This window comes from Triplophysa dalaica, chromosome 12 (assembly GCF_015846415.1).
Source record: "Triplophysa dalaica isolate WHDGS20190420 chromosome 12, ASM1584641v1, whole genome shotgun sequence".
NCBI lineage: Eukaryota > Metazoa > Chordata > Actinopteri > Cypriniformes > Nemacheilidae > Triplophysa > Triplophysa dalaica.
Genome location: NC_079553.1, coordinates 9,181,035 through 9,200,855, shown reverse-complemented (window position 1 = coordinate 9,200,855; position 19,821 = coordinate 9,181,035). Strand labels below are relative to the sequence as shown.

General features: G+C 39.2%; 3 protein-coding genes across 6 annotated transcripts; 2 read left to right on the top strand and 1 right to left on the bottom strand.

Annotated features, from left to right (window-relative positions):
• Positions 1–515: 515 nt before the first annotated feature.
• pex5 (peroxisomal biogenesis factor 5) lies at positions 516–9,307 on the top strand. 3 transcript variants are annotated; one of them, XM_056763379.1, is made up of 16 exons: positions 516–646; positions 1,536–1,692; positions 1,881–1,919; positions 2,011–2,128; positions 2,198–2,341; positions 2,466–2,556; positions 2,750–2,840; positions 3,785–3,907; positions 4,961–5,044; positions 5,535–5,654; positions 5,892–6,035; positions 6,168–6,238; positions 6,325–6,546; positions 6,685–6,850; positions 8,033–8,190; positions 8,327–9,307. In XM_056763379.1, the coding sequence occupies exons 2-16, from the start codon at positions 1,579–1,581 to the stop codon at positions 8,565–8,567; spliced, it is 1,926 nt and encodes a 641-aa protein (XP_056619357.1). In that variant the 5' UTR covers positions 516–646; positions 1,536–1,578; the 3' UTR covers positions 8,568–9,307. The 3 variants fall into 3 exon arrangements, with proteins under 3 accessions (XP_056619357.1, XP_056619356.1, XP_056619358.1); XM_056763378.1 differs by having other exon boundaries at positions 537–824; XM_056763380.1 differs by lacking the exon at positions 3,785–3,907 and having other exon boundaries at positions 540–824.
• A 362-nt stretch (positions 9,308–9,669) lies between these two features.
• cdca3 (cell division cycle associated 3) lies at positions 9,670–12,220 on the top strand. Its single transcript, XM_056763398.1, has 7 exons — positions 9,670–9,894; positions 10,177–10,322; positions 10,441–10,543; positions 10,639–11,240; positions 11,321–11,657; positions 11,749–11,828; positions 11,946–12,220. Exons 2-7 carry the CDS (start codon positions 10,185–10,187, stop codon positions 12,036–12,038), a joined length of 1,353 nt encoding a protein of 450 aa, XP_056619376.1. The 5' UTR covers positions 9,670–9,894; positions 10,177–10,184; the 3' UTR covers positions 12,039–12,220.
• Positions 12,221–13,003: 783 nt separating this feature from the next.
• gnb3a (guanine nucleotide binding protein (G protein), beta polypeptide 3a) lies at positions 13,004–19,112 on the bottom strand. Of its 2 annotated transcripts, none has more exons than XM_056763424.1 (9): positions 18,984–19,112; positions 17,253–17,381; positions 16,785–16,930; positions 16,478–16,541; positions 15,982–16,144; positions 14,814–14,880; positions 14,522–14,723; positions 13,883–14,099; positions 13,004–13,722 (listed from the first exon to the last, which is right to left on the bottom strand). In XM_056763424.1, exons 2-9 carry the CDS (start codon positions 17,307–17,309, stop codon positions 13,616–13,618), a joined length of 1,023 nt encoding a protein of 340 aa, XP_056619402.1. In that variant the 5' UTR covers positions 17,310–17,381; positions 18,984–19,112; the 3' UTR covers positions 13,004–13,615. The 2 variants fall into 2 exon arrangements, with proteins under 2 accessions (XP_056619402.1, XP_056619401.1); XM_056763423.1 differs by lacking the exon at positions 18,984–19,112 and adding an exon at positions 18,119–18,216.
• Positions 19,113–19,821: the final 709 nt, after the last annotated feature.

Sequence of the window (19,821 nt, the reverse complement as noted above, 5' to 3'; positions counted from 1 at the left end):
ACACAAATTAATCAATTTTGTAATTATTGCGATGTGATTGGACGCACTCGCCTGGCATGAACTTCCGGTCTGTGTTTGCTTATATAACAATTTAATTCATATTTAATTTATTTTCATATTAATTCATTTTAATATTTTATTGTATACTACTCAACAGTAAAATTGTTTGCGGAGGTCTACCAGACCTCAGTTTTGGCCACGTAACACTTATTTATGTTTTTGACTTTGAAACCGTCTAAAAAGCAACACGTGTAGCTGTTGGATGTGAAATATTTTTAAAACATTTATTTGCTTTTTTAATGATGCCCGTTCTACCTTTAATGATATTTAACGATCTTTCCATGTTGTTTTTACATTGTCTTTAATATTAATTAATATAACAAACCCCCTTAGCCCATATTCCATACATAATTATAACAAACATGCTGGATCTTAAAACAATAGGTAATCAACCTGCATTCTATCCACGCGCTGTCACTTTAGAAATTTTACGCAAGCTCTACGTAAATCTCGCGCTGTTTGCCTCCGATCTTAGCACAGTTTAACGGTTTGGTTTTACGCAAATCCCGTTGGTGAATAGACGGAGCGAACTGTGTGGATTCGTATGGCTGGTTCGCTGTTGTTTCAGAGGGCCATAGGGGCAAAGGTAAATAAAGACAGGACGATCACCAGCGGAACGTTTAACTTTACACTCCGTGCAACGACAATACGGGTTCGGTTTACGTTCAAACGTATGGTTAGCAGAGTCTGCTAGCGGCTGTCGTTTTTACGGCCATATTATCAGTTAACGGAGGGGAGGAGAGGTAACAACGTCGCTTGTACAGGTGAGATGAGTTTATGTAGCATGTAAGCTAACAGCATAAACCATTAATCTGCTATCTAGGATAACCGTTCATATCTAACGTTACTCCAGACTCCGCTTTGAAGAGCTAAACGGATATCCGGATTTGTTACGATATACTGAAACATATATTTACATTTTAGGAAACTCGTGATGTTGTTCAGCAATGTTTACACTGTGTAATATCAGGTAGCTACGCTGATAGTAAGTGTGAGCAAGACCCTCGTTATTATCTATCTGCTATGATCAGAGCAGAGAGCACACATAGTATGTCACGTTGCATTTCTCTATGCACATGAAAAGATTTGCATGTGATTAGCCGATTTCCCATTCATTTTCAATCAAATGTCACACACTTTGAATGTTTATTAATAAGAATTAAGCTAATTCTGCTACAGGTTTTTGTAGAAGGATAGCAATAAAGAAGCTCAGTAATAATGTTCCAGTTTTTTTAGGATCAATGAAATCTATGTTATCCTTTCATAATGTTGGAAAATATGTTTATGCAAGTGGAAAGGTGGCTCAGTCTGCTGGATTTATGCTGAAGGGATGAAGCTTATGATTCAGTGTCTTAGTTAAAGCTCAGCACGGAGGTTGAGAACAAGACTCAAACTTCTCAGAATGTTGTTATGTTATGTTGTGTTATGTTGTGTTGTGTTGTGATGTTAATGTTTTTATTTCTTTCGTTTTTTAGATATCTGAAGTGTCATTCTGGGCTTGTCTGACTCTGTATTGCCATGGCGATGCGGGAGTTAGTGGAAGCCGAATGTGGGGCGGCCAATCCCCTCATGAAACTAACTGGTCACATGACCCAAGAAGGAGGGGCTTGGAGACACAGATCAACACCCACTGTAAGCTATTGAAATTTTATTAAAAATATGTAACTGTTACAAACAGCGCTTGATTATTTGTACACTTCTCTACACTGTACTGTGGTCCATTGATACTAATATCACAGAGCGGGTTTAAACATGTTAATTATTTTGGATTAAATGTTTAAGACTCTCTTTCTGATTTGCTCTCTCCATATTTCCATTAGATTCCCCCTACTCCAATTGAAATAGCCACTGAAGATGAGGTGCGTATTTGGTCTTATTGTGTTCCAATGTTTATTCTATATCCTTTTTAATAATGGCTTAATGGACTGCTGTCTTGTTTTTGAAATGCAGCTGGTGAGTGAATTTCTACAGGCCCCGCAACGGCCTCCTCACAGTTTTGATATGGGCCAACTGCTGGAAGAAATGCAACAGATAGATCAACAGAGTTACAGACAGGCTCCTCAGAGAGGTAGGTATACACACGTCCACAAAGATATTTTACACCTTCCTGTTTGTTATAACTTTTTCTGTTTTCCAGCTCCTGATGTGGCTGCCCTGGCGCTGTCTGGTGATTGGGCGGCCGAGTTTCTTTCTAACGCTGACTCTGCCGCTTCTCCCGGACAGGCTGGTCTGGATCCAGCTGATGCTGATTGGACCAGAGAATTTATCAGTGATGTGGAAGGTCAATATATGTTTAAGACATTTATATGTAGTTCAACTTAATTCTTAGCAAATCAATTCTCTATTAAAGCATTCTCTATTATACTGTATCTCTACCACTCCGTTCTCTTCTTTTTGTCTCGTAGACCCCGGCCGCTGGGCAGAGGAGTACCTTGAGCAATCAGAAGAGAAGTTGTGGCTGGGAGATTTGGGAGATAGAGAGCAAGACAAAGAATGGTATTTTATGTAGTGTGAAATAGTACACAAGGTTAAACTACATTGGATAACTAACTAGTTGATAGAGCCTTAGACATCCTTTGGGCACTGAAGTGCAGAGAAAATATTATATTATGAAGTTTTGACTTCTGAAAATGAGTTACAATCACCCATTATATCCTGTGCGAACTCTAATATATGTTGATCCGACCAGGACACGAGAATATCAGGCAGGGGATGAACTAAGGCAGACAGCAAACGAGCTCCTTGCCAAAGTGGAAGATCCTAAACTAAAGAACACAGAGGTGAGAGGAACATGATGCATGTCACTGCACTAGCAGTGGGCTGTTTTCAAGAACACTTTAGTCAACGTCCATACAGAAATAGATGACCAAACATGCATACTATATTATGCACCTGAAATGCATAAACAAATGAGTTGGGTAACTTATTTATGATCTGATTAGTTTGTTGAACACTTTGACTAAAGTGTAACCATTGCAGTGTTGAACTTTCTGGAATATCACATCACAAAAATTATCTGTGACGAGACATCACTTGAGTTAAAATAAATGGTTAATGTGTTCTCAGTGGATCCCTTTACATCTTAGAGCTTTTGTGAACCTACAGTATACTCCTTGTAATGTGGATGATATGAGATTAAGGTTAAAGGTATGGTTCACCCAAAAATAAAAACAGTGCTACCATTTATTCATCCAAATGTTGTTCAGAACCGAAAGACTCTTTTGTGGAACATAAAATAACATATTATGAGAAATGTTTTGGGGGTTTTGTGTCCATACAATGGAAGTCAATGGGGGACAGTGTATTTGGTTCCATAAAATATCTTCTTTTGTGTTCTGGAGAAGAAACCAAGTCATACAAGTTTGGAATGATGAAAAACCTTAATTTGGGGGGTAGACTGTCTCTTAAAAAAATCCTATTTTATTTTGTCTTCTGGCAAATGATAAAGTGATGTCACGTTTTTCACCTTTTCATGGTCATTGCTTCACCTTTTTGGTTTCCTCTGTCGTTTAACTGTGCTCTTGCTTTATCGTGTGCTGTAATTTGGGAAATTTATATGTCGTTGGCTGTTTCCTTCCTCCCTGTGGTTTACTTGTGAATGAATCCAACTGTCAAGAAACCCGTGGTGGACTTGTATGTTTGTGTGTGTGTGTGTGTGTGTGTGTTTGTTGTTAGCTGTAGATGTGTAATAGCTGTTGTTGTTGTTGTTGTTGTTATTGTGTAGTTCCTGCGGTTCATTAGGCAGATTGGCGAGGGCAGTGTGACTGTGGAGGACAGAGCAGGAAAAGAGCTCACTGATAGAACACAGGCCAAGGAGGCACAACACTGGGCCTCCAGCCTCAACCAGGTACGAGCCCTTCCCATCTCCTCCAGTAGAGGAAACGCTCTGAAGGGTGTCACTTTAGCCTCCTGGCAGACTTCTTGGCTCTTTTTGAGCTGCTAGGCAGATTTAGCCAGAAGAACTACATAGAATATTGGATGTCTTTGCCAGTAAGTGCTCTTGGGTATTAAATGATTACATCACAAATGTCCAGGACAAAGTTTATGCTCTGCTTGAAACTAGCTTTAAAAAATTTGATCTCATTTAGTTTCTTAACAATATTTTTGATTTTATCCTATGGTTCAAAAAAGCAATAGTTAAATGTTAATAACCCCTTTTTCCTTTGGTCATGGAAGCTTATCTTGACTCCCAACATTTTAACCTTTAAACTTCCATCCATATCTAAAATCTAAATATCCCACTTTGCTCAACAATCTTACACCGAATATCCATAAATTCCCCTCCTTACCCTCCGTTCTATACTGGCTGCTCAGTACCTGAAATCAGGGCAAGGGACTGTGCACGTGGAAACTCAAGAGGCCAAAAAGATGAATGACAAAATCAAAGCTAAACAGGCAGAGCAATGGGCTACTTTCACCAGACAGGTAGGAACACAGTAATGGAGTAGCCCTGCAGTTGTCTTTCCGTTTAGTTTTGTCATTTTTGTTAACTAGCCCCTGCCGAGCAAACCACAATTATCCCAAAGTACGCATTCGAGACGTTGTTTTAATTAAATAGTGCTCTTATAATCAGCATCACAGCACGGCACAAGACTTTTACAGCTGATACCCCGCTCGCAACTCTTGAGAGCATACCGACTTCCTATCGAAGGTACCTTTAGAGAATATTGCTTGCTATTTTTAGTTAGAGGAAAGATGGATGAATGAGGGTGAGACGTTTTTCATGCTTTGTTGGGCAATCTTTTCTTTCTTCCAATACATCTTTTCTTTATTCCCCCACTCTCATTCATCACAATCTGTGTTGTTCTTTTTCCTTTGGCTGAGTAGTGTTTAAGCATTGCAGGCTCATTATTGTATTTTGGAGACTGCTAACAGGCCGGCATGTCGATGTGCTCTGTAGGTTTCAGCAGATTCAGCAGAATCTTGGGTGGATGAGTTCGCAACTTATGGGCCAGATTTTCAACAGGCCAAGGCAGCAGTGGAAGTGAGACAGATTTTACACTCACAATTGAACTTAAAGGGATACTTCACCAAAAAAAAAATTATTCTGTCGTTTACTCACCTTCGAGTTGTTCCAAATCTGTAAAAACTTTGTCCTGATGAACACTGAGAATGATATTTGGAAGAATGCTTACAACCAAACAGATCTTGCCCCCCATTGACTCCCATAGTAAGAAAAATGACTTTTCATTTCTTTTGTTCTGTTGAACACAAAAGAAGACATTTTGAAGAGTGTAGGACAACAAACAGATCTGGGGCACTTTTGACTACCATTGTATTTCTTCCTATGATGGTAGTCAATGGGGGGCAAAATCTGTTCGGTCATAAGCATTCCTCCAAGTATCTTTCTCTGTGTTCATCGGAGTTGAGTAAATGATGGCAGGATTTTATTTTTTTGGTGAAGTATCCCTTTAATATTGTGATATATATAAAAATTGATTTGCGTTTGTGTGTTTTGTTTTGTGTGAATTTAGAGTGATGTTGATTTCTGGGAGAAGCTTCAGCAGGAGTGGGAGGAAATGGCAAAGAGGGATGCAGAAGCTCACCCTTGGCTCTCTGACTTTGACCAGATGCTCAGTAGCTCATATGACAAGGTACCGTAATATCTGGACACTTCAGGGAGTGTTCATATTCATATTTCCCCTTAGACAATAATCACATGACAAGAAGTTTATACTGTGTCCAATGTATTGTATTATGACAATCCATTCATTTAGTTTTTTTCGAAGTGCACATGGCGAAAACTTGTATTCAACTATTGCTAGCCAAACTATCAGCATCAAACAATGCTATAAACTTCATTCTTTCATGCTGATTGTCCCGTCACATAGGGATATCAGTTTGAAGAAGATAACCCCTACATGTCCCACGAGGATCCATTTGCTGAGGGTGTGAAGAGAATGCAAGCAGGGGACATTCCAGGAGCCGTGCGACTCTTTGAGAGCGCCGTGCAGAGACAACCAGACAACCAACTGGTCAGAGCCACATACTAATAATTATTTCTCTTCAACCAAAAACTGATGAAACATTATGCCTCAAGAGATTCTAGCTGTGTTCTGCGTTTCTTGGCTTTAAAACTGCTGACTGTGTATGTGATAATTCTGCAGGCTTGGCAATATCTAGGCACCTGCCAGGCAGAAAACGAGCAAGAGTTTGCCGCTATCAGCGCCCTCCGGAGGTAAAAATGATAACTGCAGTTTGCAAAGCAGTTCAGTTTGTCTGGTATAAATCTGATGGAGTATATTTCTTATTTATTGTGTTCAGATGTATTGAGCTAAAGAAGGACAATCTAACAGCCCTAATGGCACTAGCTGTGAGCTTCACAAATGAGTCACTGCACAGGCAGGCCTGCGAGAGTCTTCGGGATTGGTTGAGGCACAACCCCAAATACCGGAATATCTTGGAGCAGCATGAGCGAGAGAAGGCGAGGGAAGGCGAGAGGGAGAGAGACAAAGAGAGGGAGAGATTTGGATCCCTTCTGCCAGAGTAACATTCTTCAATTAACTATTGAATTTATCCTATAGGCTGTATTTTTGTGGTATAATGTCCTGGGTTGTGTGTGGGGGGGTAATGTTGTCTTTTATTAAAACTTACATCATCTGTGTTGTTCTTTCTCTTCTACAGAGCACTGTTTAATGAGGTTCAGTCATTGTTTCTGAGTGCAGCGGGTGCTGATCCCACACAGGTGGACCCTGAGCTTCAGTGTGGTCTGGGAGTTCTCTTCAACCTGAGTGGAGAGTATGACAAGGCTGTGGACTGTTTCACAGCAGCTCTGTCTGTCACACCACAGGTCTGTTTAATCACATCACAACCCTGTTTACACCTGGTGTTAAGATATGTCTCTGCTAATCAGATCATACGGTCTGGTGGGATGGACACGTTTACACCTTTTAACAGGGTGCTTGTGATCGCAGTCAGCTCAATGGTTGATTGACGGGTGAGGAGGTGGTCATCCGGTGTTGATCTGTTTTAGAAAGGCTTAGCATTTGCACCTCATACCTGTGGATATGGTTTGAAGAAATTATCACAAAACATTTCGACCCCATTTACACCTGCTTTTGGCAATGACCATTAAAGGTGGAGTGTTTTTTTTTTAAAAGGTGCTAATTTAAGCCTGGTAGCTCTGAAATTATAATACCACCCTCTATTCGATTTGCTATCCAAAGCTACGCCTCCTCAAAACACATGAATGTATTTTGTAAATCTTCGTAATGAATTACAAACTGAATCCATTAGGTTCTTCACAAAGCATGTACATACCCGTCCAAAAGAAAAAGAGCAACCATAGTATGTGACAATGTGTTCATTGTCTTTTAGACCCTTTGCCTGCCGGAGCGGTCTCCATGTATACAATCTGACCCAATGTTATTTCACGTTTTTCCTCTTTCGTGATTCAGACATTTTTTCGTCCCTGCTTTTTAAAAAACTGACTTTCGTTTTGTAGATTTACTTGTTGTCGGTTCTACAGGACAGTTTTTTTGTTGCTGTTTGACTGTCATTCTCCCTACATGGACACAGTTAGCATTCTACGGCGCTGATAACGTATAATGTCTGCGTGAACAGGGTGCGCAGTGGTATGCAAAATGCGTTGGCTAAAAATGTACACATGACCAGTCACAGTGTTCGGCCAGAACGTTTTGATTGGACCCGATTTTTTGGTCCCAGGCCTTCACAGACGATATATGATTATACAAATATTATTTGACCACTAAACTTCTTGATTACTATCAGGATGTTAAGAGATTTATAAAAAAAATGACAAAAGATATTTCTGGACAGGATCACCTACCGACAGTCTTTATTTAAGATTGGGGTGTATACTGGTATTGACAATAACTGTTATATTAATAACCGTGATTATTGATATTGTGTTATTTTTAATAGTAACCCGTAACCGTATTTGATTGGCTCTGCAACATAGCAGGTGGTGTTTATATATGCGTCTTATTCTTACCTATTTTCTCATGTTTAGGATTATCTGTTATGGAACAAGCTGGGGGCGACTCTTGCTAATGGGAACCACTCAGAGGAAGCAGTTGCTGCTTACAGACAAGCACTGGAGTTACAGCCTGGTTTTGTACGTAGCCGATATAACCTGGGCATCAGCTGCGTCAATCTGGGTGCCCACAGGTTAGTCATGGTTGACCCAGTACTAAGATCTCCTGAAGGAAATAAATTTATCCCAATTTATTTATTTTAATCAACCATTAAATTACATGCCACAAAATCTGCTATAACACAACAATAATGCCTTTTTCTCGATCAGGGAGGCAGTAGAGCACTTCCTAGAGGCCCTTTCTCTGCAGAAACAGGCTGCAGGAGATGGGGAGGGAGGTGCTGGTCTAGGACCAGGTGCAGCGGTAACAGTGATGTCAGACAACATCTGGTCCACTCTGCGTATGGCGCTGAGCATGATGGGAGAAAGCTCACTGTACGCCGCCGCTGACCGGCGAGATCTGGACACGCTGATGAGGCACTTCTGTCACAGAGAGGGAGAGACTGAATGAAGTGTGGAGGGGTTGAAGGAATGGAGGGAGATAGAATGTGAGTGTGGAGAGACATGTTTTTACTTCAAGACTGGAGATTTCAACAGAGTAAGGGGCCACGATTTTGTCTGTGATGAGAAGTAAGGAAGAAATGAAAGTGGACGAAAGAGCGTGAAAAGCCCGTGAAAAGACCGTTCAGCCCCAGCCCTGAATTAATGGACAGACAAATGAACTAAAGCGCTTGAGGAAAAAGTCCATGGTACATCAATAAACACAACAAGCCAGAGGATGAAGTTCAACTACACTACAGTCTAACTACAGCTTTTTCACAGGTTTACACTGACATAGAGCTTGTTATTGTTTTTATCATTTTATCATCTTGAAGGTCACAATTTTTGCAATTATCCTTATTATTTGCTATTATTACAGTAATATATCTCATATGGGACGAATAAAGTACCTGCACTGTGAGCTCAAAAATACTTGCCCCTGTTTGACACAGAGTGGAAAAATGTTGAGCTATGAATATGTCCTAGTACGAAATTACATGGAGGACTTGCAAGCCTAATTGTCATACCGGTGATAGTTTGTGAACTAAGGACAGGTTCTGAGTCTCAGTCAAGAGGTCTGAATGCACTCTTTGCTATAGGAAGTCTGCTAACGCTGTAAAATAATTTGCTAATTGTAAATTCTACCTGCCATATTGTGTATTGTAGTATGTAATTCAAGCAATAAAGCTTTGACAAAAATACCATGGTTAACTTGAGCTTAAAAAATCATATCATTATTCAAACGAGGAGATTTTATTTACTTAAGTTTATGTATCTACGCTTCATATTTTTTATAATATATACAAGATATTCATCATTTGACATTTTTAAACAAATCCTTCAGAAAAATACACAAAATAGCAAAGTCTAAATATGAATTATAAGTTAACTTTATTACTTGTTTTTAACTGTAAATAATTGCGAAATACGAATCTAGTGACGTCAACACGCAGTTGTTTTTCAAATCGCCACCACACGCCTATGTTAAGCAGCACACGCCTACATTTCACATGCTCAGCCAATCAGAAGCGAAGGGGCAGGAACCCCAGCGCTCATCTATTGGTCTGTTTAAAAATTGCCACAAACACAGAACAGCCCATTTAAATGGTCGAGTCACACGGAGTTTGAATAGCGAGTTTGTGGAGGACTCACATCATTGTTAGTTTACAGTTGTGTGTAGTGTATGTCTGTTGTAGACGTTTGGGACGAAACGGTTATATTCGGTCAGATCTTGAGGCGAAAGAAGCAGAAGAAAAGGGAACTTTTTAATATCTGGTCGAAACACGCTGATCTTTAAGGTGAGTTTGATTTTGTTTACTGGACAATGACCTTATTTTTTATTTGGCCGTTGTTGCAGACATTAAAGTAATATATATTCGACAACTGTATCTCAAAACGTTACAAACATGATTAGCTGATAAAACTGCACGTGGGTTTGTGGTTTATTCAGGCTCGATCCGAATTTTTGCTTTATTGTACTTAATTTATAAGTGTTTTTACACATAAACTCTGCACACCCACGTTTTTATATGAAATGTCAATTGCGTGTTTTCATCATTTGATATTCATTTCCAAAACAGCGATTAAAATGGGTTCCAGTGAAAGCAAGATGTCTGTAGCTTCAACGCCAAAGCCAGATCCCATCCAGAGACTAAAAGCAGCGCATGTGGCCAGACTTGCCGACCCCCGTTCACCCTCCTGTGATATAGACCGCACACCTATTCAGGTAAACACGTTTTCTTTCCCTCAAACCAGATTCTGAAGCAAAACAGGGCACGCCTCGGCCCCTACGTAAGCAGTACATCTCACAAGTATTTTTAACCGTTGAATGTATTTGACTGTAGGTGGGCGGGGCTTACTCTCCTCTTCCTGTGGTGGAGTCAGTTGGGCCTGTGTTTGTTGACCCTCGCTCCCCCACTCCCGGAGTCACCCGTACTCCAGTAAAGGGTAATCAAATAGTTATTTTCTTTTGTGACCATTAAGATCTCACAAGCAAACATCTTATTTCAAAATGACGTGTCCTTTTCTGACTTCCTTGACAGTCAGCATCACCTCTCTCGCCCGCCGGCTGAGCACCTTCTTTCTCAATGATGTCAAGACAGGCGACTCCTCCCCTGCCCCTCTTCCTCCCGTCTCCTTCACCAAGCACCCCAGCCTATCCATTGAGGAGCAAAATGACACAAGCACCAACGAACATCTTCTCCCCCTGGAGAAACACCACAATTTGGGCATTATCAATGCTGTTACGGATGCTGTGTCCACCCCTTTGGTCATCTCTCCCTCAGAGGGTTACGGCTCCATTTGCAGCAGCCCATTTGTGCTGCTTGGGGAAACTCTGGCTGAAGTGGAGGTGGACATCGAGCCCACGCTGGAAGAGGCGGAGGATGCTCTGCAACTTGGTAATTCTCCATTGAGGAAGGAGCTGAGCGTGAGTCTTCTCGCCTGTCGTGAAGGCGTTTACTCGTCGTCTCTGGAGGAGCGTCCTCTCACTCCTCTTCCTCCTTCTGAGGGTGAGCTGAATGAAGATCACTCCTATGCTTGTTTCTCAATCCCAACACGATCCACAGACAACAGCACGCCGGCTGCTGAAGCTGTTGCGACCTCCGAAGCGGATGATGTCTTAACACTGACTTCTGAAGAGCAGGTATGTTTTTGAGTTTGTTGAAATGCGTTGTGACTTTAAATATTGAAGTGATTGACTGATTCAAATCCCGTCTCTATCAGGTCACAGCTGCACCAGAGGAGAGCCACGAGCAGCCTGAGGTAACCAAACCTTCTGCACCTCAACCTTCCATCACCTCCATCAAATCCAGCCCATTGACTAAAATCCAGGGTGAAACCGTCCAGTCTGGCATACGGTGCCCGAAGTTTGATACACGCAGCCCGAGTCAGGCTGTTTTCAAACCGCAATGGTTGGGAGTGGGCTTTGGAACCAATGGTGTCCGAGCGAGACGGGTGCAAGCACGTGGAAAAACAACCGTGCCTTCACCACTTTCTGCTAAGAAACCAGCCACCAATGAGAACAACAATATGGTTGTGCGCACTAAACAGAGGCCCAGAGGTGAGCGTCTGTCTATGTGACGGTGGACTTTATATTGAAATGGTGAGTTTTGTTTTTTCCGTGGTTATAGCCTGGATTTTTAATTTTTCAGATAAAGTTCTGATTGGTGAGGGAAGATCACCTCTGCACATCCTGAAGGAGGCCAATTCACCCCGGGACCGTAACTCACAGGTAAACTACACATGGAAAATCTGTCAATTACCTTAGTGCACCTTTTAGATGCACATAGTATGTAATCGCTTTGATTTAATCTATTGTCAAACAAATCTCTAAATGTTTCTCATTCAGATGAAGTTGAAAGTGGCCACACCAGAAAAACAGAGGCTCAGTCAGATGGACAGGAGGGCTCTGATTCTATCTCTCAACAAGGAGAATGAATAAACTGAAGTGTACAGTACAGAAATATTTCGCCCAACACTCTGTATATTACAATTTGCAGATTTAAATTCAACTACATGGTGATTCTTTTCTTTCTTACATAGTTCTTATTCTCGTGTGTGTGTGTTTTTCTCTGTACATAAACACTTTGTTTTAATGTAAATAAAGCTGAAATTTTAAATTTGGCATTTTCGCATTTATTATATTTGAGCTGATGTGAGAGACGTATGGATGGGATCTTTAAGTCTTTGCTTTGAATGACAAACTGTGAAAAAGCCCAAGTTACAGTAATACCCCGTATAGACCTCCTGGATGATGTAAACAACAATGATGCAACACTGGTCCAGAAGTACTTCAATTTCAGTTTTTTAACACTACACAAAAGTTTAAACAAAATACACAATTGCATAACCAATTTAAATTGTTATGCATTTTTAATTTTTCATAATAATTTACTCATCCCGATTTCATCCAAGATGTTTATGTATTTGTTTCTTTAGTCGAAAAGAAATTAAGGTTTTTGATGAAAACATTCCAGGATTTTTCTCCATATAGTGGACTTCAAACAGAGTCCATTGAAGTCCACTATATGGAGAAAATCCTGGAATGTTTTAATCAAAAACCTTAATTTCTTTTCATTTATCTTCATGATTTAAATATATATATTTAAGATTAAATAAATTGAGCGGAAACAGAAAGTGCTTTTGGACCAGTGTTTACATCAAAGTGGTCTATCTAAGTATGCATATACAAGTTAAATTCACACTTTTTCACATCTGCATAGTAATTTTAAGATGTCCTGAATCGTATCATTACATTAACTTAAAAAAATCTGTTTTGCTTATTAAAATGTTGAAATTTGTCCATTCAAATTATTCATTATTCATGGAGTCCAAGATTCAAAGCAGATTTGCAGACAAATGGAGTCAGTAATGTCTCAGTATTTTATTGACTTGAATAAAGAAAAAGAACAGAAAAGAAAAATGGTGATACTATTTATGCGCTATCAAAAAACTAACACTAAATTCATCAAAAGCTTCAATCTCACTAAACTCTTTTTTGATCTATTTATAGTGTGTAAACCACACTGTATAAAAGTGAAAATGTTTTCCTGTGTAGATTTAAATAATTGTATAATCAGAGATCTTGCGCAACTATTTTGGCAACCTCTGTCATACAGGTTTGATAGCATAGGATTTGTTATGTAGATATCAGTAAGCTTGACTCCGCTAATGTTGAAAGTCTTAATTCATATGCTATATTGATAATGTGTTCTAACACACTCGTGTTAATAATGACCCTGTCCATAGATTACATCAGAAATCCCCAGATGGGTAACTGTCTTATAAATACCCACTTTTGCAATAGCTGTCCCTGAAAATAAATGTGTATTATTATTTGATTTTTCTATGAGTCAGCCCATCTCTTCATTCTCTCAACCCTTCTTGTTGTGTTTTGGCACAACAAACACACTCCCTTACTTATAACTATCTGCAATAGTCCTGTTTAAATTGTCACCTTTACATTTTACCCTGTCATTGATATATTCTTCTAATATTGAATGTCTCAGAGATGACGCCTTAGTTCCAGATCTTCAAAAAGCTATCCCATGATCCTGTGCAGCAAGCCATCCCATCACCTGTTACTCCCATACAGCTCACTCTGTTGTCATGACCAGCCAATGATCCTGTGGACAACATTTTTTTATTATAAAAACAATGTGTGCTGTAGAAAGTTGAGGTGCGTTTCCTTCACTAGCATCAAACAGAATTACAAAAGCAATGATGACTAGTCCGCAAGCCAAAAATACTCATAGTAATATAACTTATCTCTTCCTTTCAACTCACCCACTCTCTCGGCCTTAAGCGTGTCCCAGACGTTGCAGTTGAAGTCGTCGTACCCAGCAAGAAGGAGTCTTCCAGAAAAGGATGGAGCAAGAGAGGTTACTCCACACATGATGCTTGAGTCCTGGAAGGTCATGAGCTCCTGGTCTGCACGCAGGTCGAACAGCTTGAGGGAAGCATCATCTGAGCCAGTGATAACTGCATTACCATTGGGGAAAAACTGAGGAGTGATTGAGAGAGAGGAATGATTTAGCATAGATTATAACAACGTAAATACAATTTTGTTTATTCTGCTTTGAGACGGTTTGATTCAGATTTGGTTGCATTATGGTTGCTTGCTTGTTGATTCAAAAGCTTAAGGTGTCAAATCCAGATTTGTAGTTCTGGTGGGGTGGGGGGTTGGCACGAAGTATCCTCCAAATAATTAAAACTAGCTAATGCAACTCCCCAATATGAATACAATGAGAAATGCAAACAAACACACAGTTGACACTTCAATCCCGAGCTTCCCAATGTTCAAACCAAGTCGACACCCTTAGTCAAATTCTATGGTTTGAGCAATACTTAAATTCATGCAAATTTTAATACTCAAGATTATGACATGATTTAGGGATTTCACGCTTACTTGGTGATCATTCTTACCCCAATGGCATTGATGTCACTCTCATGACCTGCGAAAGTCTGTCTGCATTGGCCGTCACGGATGTCCCACAGTTTAGCCGTGAAGTCACAGGCTCCTGAGATGAAGGTATTAAAGTCAGGGGCCATACCCAGAGACATACAGTCTCCCAGGTGACCGGCAAAGATGGTCTTCTGTGTTCCTGTCTCAATGTCCCACATACAGCTGAAAAAGATCATAGGTATTGTCACTGTAAACAGCACTTATCTGAATTCATTATTAATATCAGAATTAAATAACTCGATTACTGTGTACCAGGTGCAGTCTCCAGAACTGGTGATGATTTCACTGTCACTTATGAAACGGCAGCTGGACAGATAACCTGATTAACAGAACACCCAAAATAGCAGGTTTAATTGCTTATACTTCCCAATACTTTTCTCAGACACTGAAGTCATAATGTATCAACAGTATGTTGCATCATCTGATAGGGTTTATATTGAAATGTTTACCTGTACATTACTCCACTAATGAACAGTTACTTACCAAATAAGGTAATTAACAATTTTTCATAAATATTCTTTATGTTTTTATTAATAACATATACATTAAGGCCATATAGATTTATTAAATACATAAATATTTGCTTTCTTTATGTAACACGTCCAAAATCAAATGTTCCAGAGAGGCGTCTTATAAATGCGGGTTAGCTCAGATTAAAGGTTCAATCGTAACTTTTGTTTCTCTATCGCCATATTTGTTAGAAACGTAAAATTACACATTACTATACATATTGATCTTTAAATAGGTTGACGTCAAATGGTGTTCAACTGTCATTTCCTGTGAACTTCCACTTGGTGGGTTTAACTTAAAAATGCTTATTTTAAGCTTAGTGATGTAAATTGGGGTAGAATAAGGAGACAGTTTTGAGCAATGATTTTTTAAATATAAATACTCATAAACTAGGGATGCACGATAAATCATGGTTAACGCTAAATATCACGTAAATCGACCTGTCTAAAGCAATTATGATAATGGAGTGTCTGCGATTATGTTCAATGCACAGTTTGTCTGCGAGCACGGCTCTGTAGGAAAGCATTGCAAGTTTGAGTCGTGCATTTGAAACAGCAATACCCTTTAAACATAATGATTATAAATATGCTTTATTGTCATTAAAACACCTGAGGCAGTTTGAAGAACAGTGTAAGAAAGATGTCTATATCCTGGAAAGATGTGTGTTATGATACTACATCTGCAGCGTTTATTTGGAGTTTCTGCACAATTAGTACACCCTGGCTTTCAGATGCAGCAGCATTTAACTGTACTTTACAGACAAGCTTTACAAAAAAATCATAGATGCTAAATCGTGTGCAGTTTATTTTCGATTTTCCTGCAGCCCTATCAAAAACTTATTTTGTTTATTTTGTTTTAAAAAATGTACAGCCTGCAACTTTAGGCTACTCCGTTTATGAATTGACATTACCATTGTGTCCCGCAAGCTCACGCATGACCTTAACGCTGCCATCTTTGCCCTTCAGATTATAGATGGAGCACATGTTGTCAAGTCCTCCACAAGCAACCATGTTTCCTGAAGGTGCGTATGCACAGGTCATCACCCATGAGGACTTCAGTGGGATGGCATGCACCTACATCACAGTCGGGGCACAATCACTGTATAATGCATGTTTGACTTATATGGCAATGAGTCAGTGCCCTGTTTTAAAATAAACAAACCATTTCAGCCCTACTTTCAGCCTTCATTTCATTTCAATACGGCTCCTCCCTCTCGCACACAAATTTGACCACTGGTGGGTCCTGATTTTCTTAATAGCCGTGACCAGAAATAATTTGCATTTAAATGCACACAACAGCTGGCTAAAGCAAAAGCTTGCCTTGTGTTTGGATTGATTTTGCTGACTGTACTTTTACCAATAACAATTATCAATGTTTAAGATCTTTTCTGAGACTCAGGCTGTTACCTTATTGGTAGTGCAAGTGTCCCATACGATCAATTTGCCATCTTGAGACGCACTGACACAAAGTCTGAGAGAGAATGGGAAGAAAGCAAACAGAAATTAATTCTGGGAAATACTTCAAAAGCACATTCTGTACTTCCAGCTACAACAAAGAAAAAAAACTCTTTACAGCCTTCCAACCTCCGCATTACTTCAGATTTGCATCCCAAATTAAGATAAAAGAACACACGACAAGATATTCAATGTGTCGCCTTGAGCACATCTACCCAACACTCATCACATGAGTATGTTTGAATTTGGATTTGTTTACTTTGTGTCGCCCCCCCAGTGCATGGCATAGATTTTGGCCAGGTGTCCCCTCAATGTCTTTCTGATCTTCAGCTGGACACGTCCCACGACAGATGTCCCAGATGTATGATCCTGTAGTGTGAGGTCCTGCACTGTTTTACGAGCTGCCTAGATAGCAAAGACATCAGATGTCAGACCACATCATATGATAGCTCGAAAGAGCATTCTGAGCTTTCGTTGAGCAAACAATTTCCATTTGCTGAGAAGTAAAAGAAGAATGAAGTCTCTGACAATGAATCTGTAAAATGTTTCTATATTTTGTGATGTAATATCAAATGTTCTATAATAATAACACGTTTTATTTATAAAGCATCTTTCCCAAGCTCAAGGTTGCTATACAAAGGATGTTCCAAGGTACTAAATTGTTTATTAAAATGTTTTAAACAGTTTTACTGTAACTTTGGTTTTGACACATATTTTTCATACTAACAGTGATCTGATCTTTCAGACTCTCGGCCTCCTTTCGCAGTTTCTCCATTTCACCCATGGCAACAGTCGTCAGATGTTGTCACACACAGCACAGATACAGGAAGTGAGATCAGTTGAGCAAAAAACAAATCTGGGGGGGAGAATTACTAGAATAATTATTCATGTTTTAGTCATTTCATTGTAATCACAGTACAGTAATCACAGCTGTTGTTTTGATTATGGCAATGCGATTTATTTTACTGGCTGTGGGTAGAGGTCATTGTTTTCTCTTTCATAGAAATATATCTTCGTTTGCCCCTTCAACAGATATTTGCAATTCAAAGTTTCCCTAACCTGGTTTGCAAATCCTCACAAATAAGGGCGCATGCAAACATTTCACTTGCACCACCTTACAGCCACAAACATACAAAGATAAAGTGTCCTGGACAATGTTGTACAATACACAGCTTTTTCTAGAGTTATAATTCAGACTTTCTCATACGCAGTCATATTACACTACATACTTCATAAATACAGTGGGTGGTAGGATTGAAAATTCAGTTTAAATCTGTTTTAGGATTTTGTAAAACTACAACAGAAATTCTGACAATTCCTCGCCATTTCTCATTTATTAAATTTAAATGAAATCCCGTTTTACATATAGATGGATATTATAGAGTCACATGAAAATTTTAAGTTCAACTTCTTTGTAGACAAAATAATATTGACAGACATCATCGATATCAGCAATTACTTTTTATTTTCACACATGTATAATGTATAATTGTGTCCTAGTATGATTTCTCAACAGCATTGCCTAAATACCAAATAACATACTATCCTGAATTATTGAACACACATCTTAAGTCTTTGAAAGTTATGTCTTACCTTATCAATTCCAACCAGATTAATTAAAACTATTTCCTTTTCCTAGTAAATGTTTTTCGAATCTTTGTGTCTCTCCTGAGCTCTCATGACCAAATGACTTTTGCCTAAAATTTGTTTGATAGGAGAGCGCCTGAGAACAGAAGGGTGTGGATGGGAGTGAGGTGGACCGGTGGGAGGGAACTGCTCTAATACGCATGAACTTATTGACAACTCGGTACATAAATGATGGTTTTTACCTGTCCTCTGCTGTCATAAGTGTTAGCTAAACAATGGGAACGCTATGATCGATACCACTATGAGCACCATAATAACATAAATAAATGAGAGAGGGAGAGAGAGTTTAAATCCAGAGCTGAGATTTTAAGGGAGGCCTTTTGAATCAAATCTGCTCTCATCCGATTATTGACTGCTCTTTGCATCTGGATAAGAGCATGGGATGGTGGGGGAGATGTGGGGGGTAGAGAGATAGATAGACGGAGAGCTTGCTATGGTTCATTTGAATGTTGACTGGACCTTTTTTGCAAATTACTTTGTTAAAGAGAAAAACATTGTTTAGACTAATATGAAGTTATATAATTTTGAATAAATAACATTTTAAACCTTCCTTGCTATATATAATATATATAATTAACAAACTGTGTCTCAACATTGAATTTTGAATTTTTATGATAATACATTTAGCCTGAAGCATCGCTGTATACTATATAATGAAAAAATACATACAAATGTCGTCTTGTCAGGCCTAATGTAAGAATTTTCTCAAATTAATTTGTTACAGTTCTAACGTGGTTATATTTGTGAATTAAAAAAAATGTTTGTTAACAAACACAAATTATACAACAGAATGAGTGGAAAAGTTCCCTACCTGTTCCACTCAACTTCACTTGTGTTTCTTGTTTCTTTTCAGCTCTCCGTCCATCCACTGGTCTTTTTCGAAGCCAAATGTGTTTCATTCACGTTTTCTCTCTGTGTCTGTAAACTCTCTGCTGCTTTTGTGATGGGCAGGCAAGGATTGGAGGGGATGAAGTGAGATCAGGGCTGAAGGGATAAAGCCTGGGATGGAGACAGCAAACGACAAGAGAACTAAATAGTGGAGAGAATCAGATCATGAGGTCACATGACACTCAATCAGGTGTTAAAAAAGAAGAGCCAGGTGAGGAAGAAGACATTTTAATTTCACTCTTTTCTGCCATTGTTGCGTAAACTTCTCATTCATCCCCTCAAAAAGTGTAAATAAACATTGTCACTAAATATGGATATTTGCCTTGCATGGGATTTTTTGGAAACCAAGTGAATAGGGTTCTTATGTTTATGAGGTGACAACCAAGAGTATGGTCCAAAAACCTTTGACTGAGGTTACATCACCGCCCTCCAAAGAAGGGGCCCACCTACCAAAAAAACTGTCCTAAGTAATCACCATTCACTAGGTCTGTCCTATTAGGAGCACCAATAAAACACTAAATATGGACTAAAAACAGTTACGATAAAGAAAAAATCTTTTAAAGGATTTAAGTGTAAATTGTGATATACATATACATACATTACTGTATAATGCAGGCACAGATCATTATTTTGATACAACAGCACACTCTTAGAAATAAAGATGCTAAAAGGTTCTTCACAGCGATGCCATAGAATAACTATATTTAGTTCCATAAAGAACCATTCAGTCAAAGGGTCTTCAGAGAACCATCTCTTTCCTT

Bases quoted from the DNA above. Each gene is read 5' to 3' on its own strand.
- pex5 (XM_056763379.1), top strand. From the start codon at position 1,579: ATGGCGATGCGGGAGTTAGTGGAAGCCGAATGTGGGGCGGCCAATCCC. The intron at 3,908-4,960 runs GTACGAGCCCTT...TGTGCTCTGTAG, and splicing joins GGGCCTCCAGCCTCAACCAG to GTTTCAGCAGATTCAGCAGA. The intron at 6,851-8,032 runs GTCTGTTTAATC...TCTCATGTTTAG, and splicing joins CTCTGTCTGTCACACCACAG to GATTATCTGTTATGGAACAA.
- cdca3 (XM_056763398.1), top strand. From the start codon at position 10,185: ATGGGTTCCAGTGAAAGCAAGATGTCTGTAGCTTCAACGCCAAAGCCA. The intron at 10,544-10,638 runs GTAATCAAATAG...CTTCCTTGACAG, and splicing joins CACCCGTACTCCAGTAAAGG to TCAGCATCACCTCTCTCGCC. The intron at 11,241-11,320 runs GTATGTTTTTGA...CGTCTCTATCAG, and splicing joins CACTGACTTCTGAAGAGCAG to GTCACAGCTGCACCAGAGGA.
- gnb3a (XM_056763424.1), bottom strand. From the start codon at position 17,309: ATGGGTGAAATGGAGAAACTGCGAAAGGAGGCCGAGAGTCTGAAAGAT. The intron at 16,145-16,477 runs GTAACAGCCTGA...ACTGTGATGTAG, and splicing joins ACACTTGCACTACCAATAAG to GTGCATGCCATCCCACTGAA. The intron at 13,723-13,882 runs GTGAGTTGAAAG...TGTTGTCCACAG, and splicing joins GCTTAAGGCCGAGAGAGTGG to GATCATTGGCTGGTCATGAC.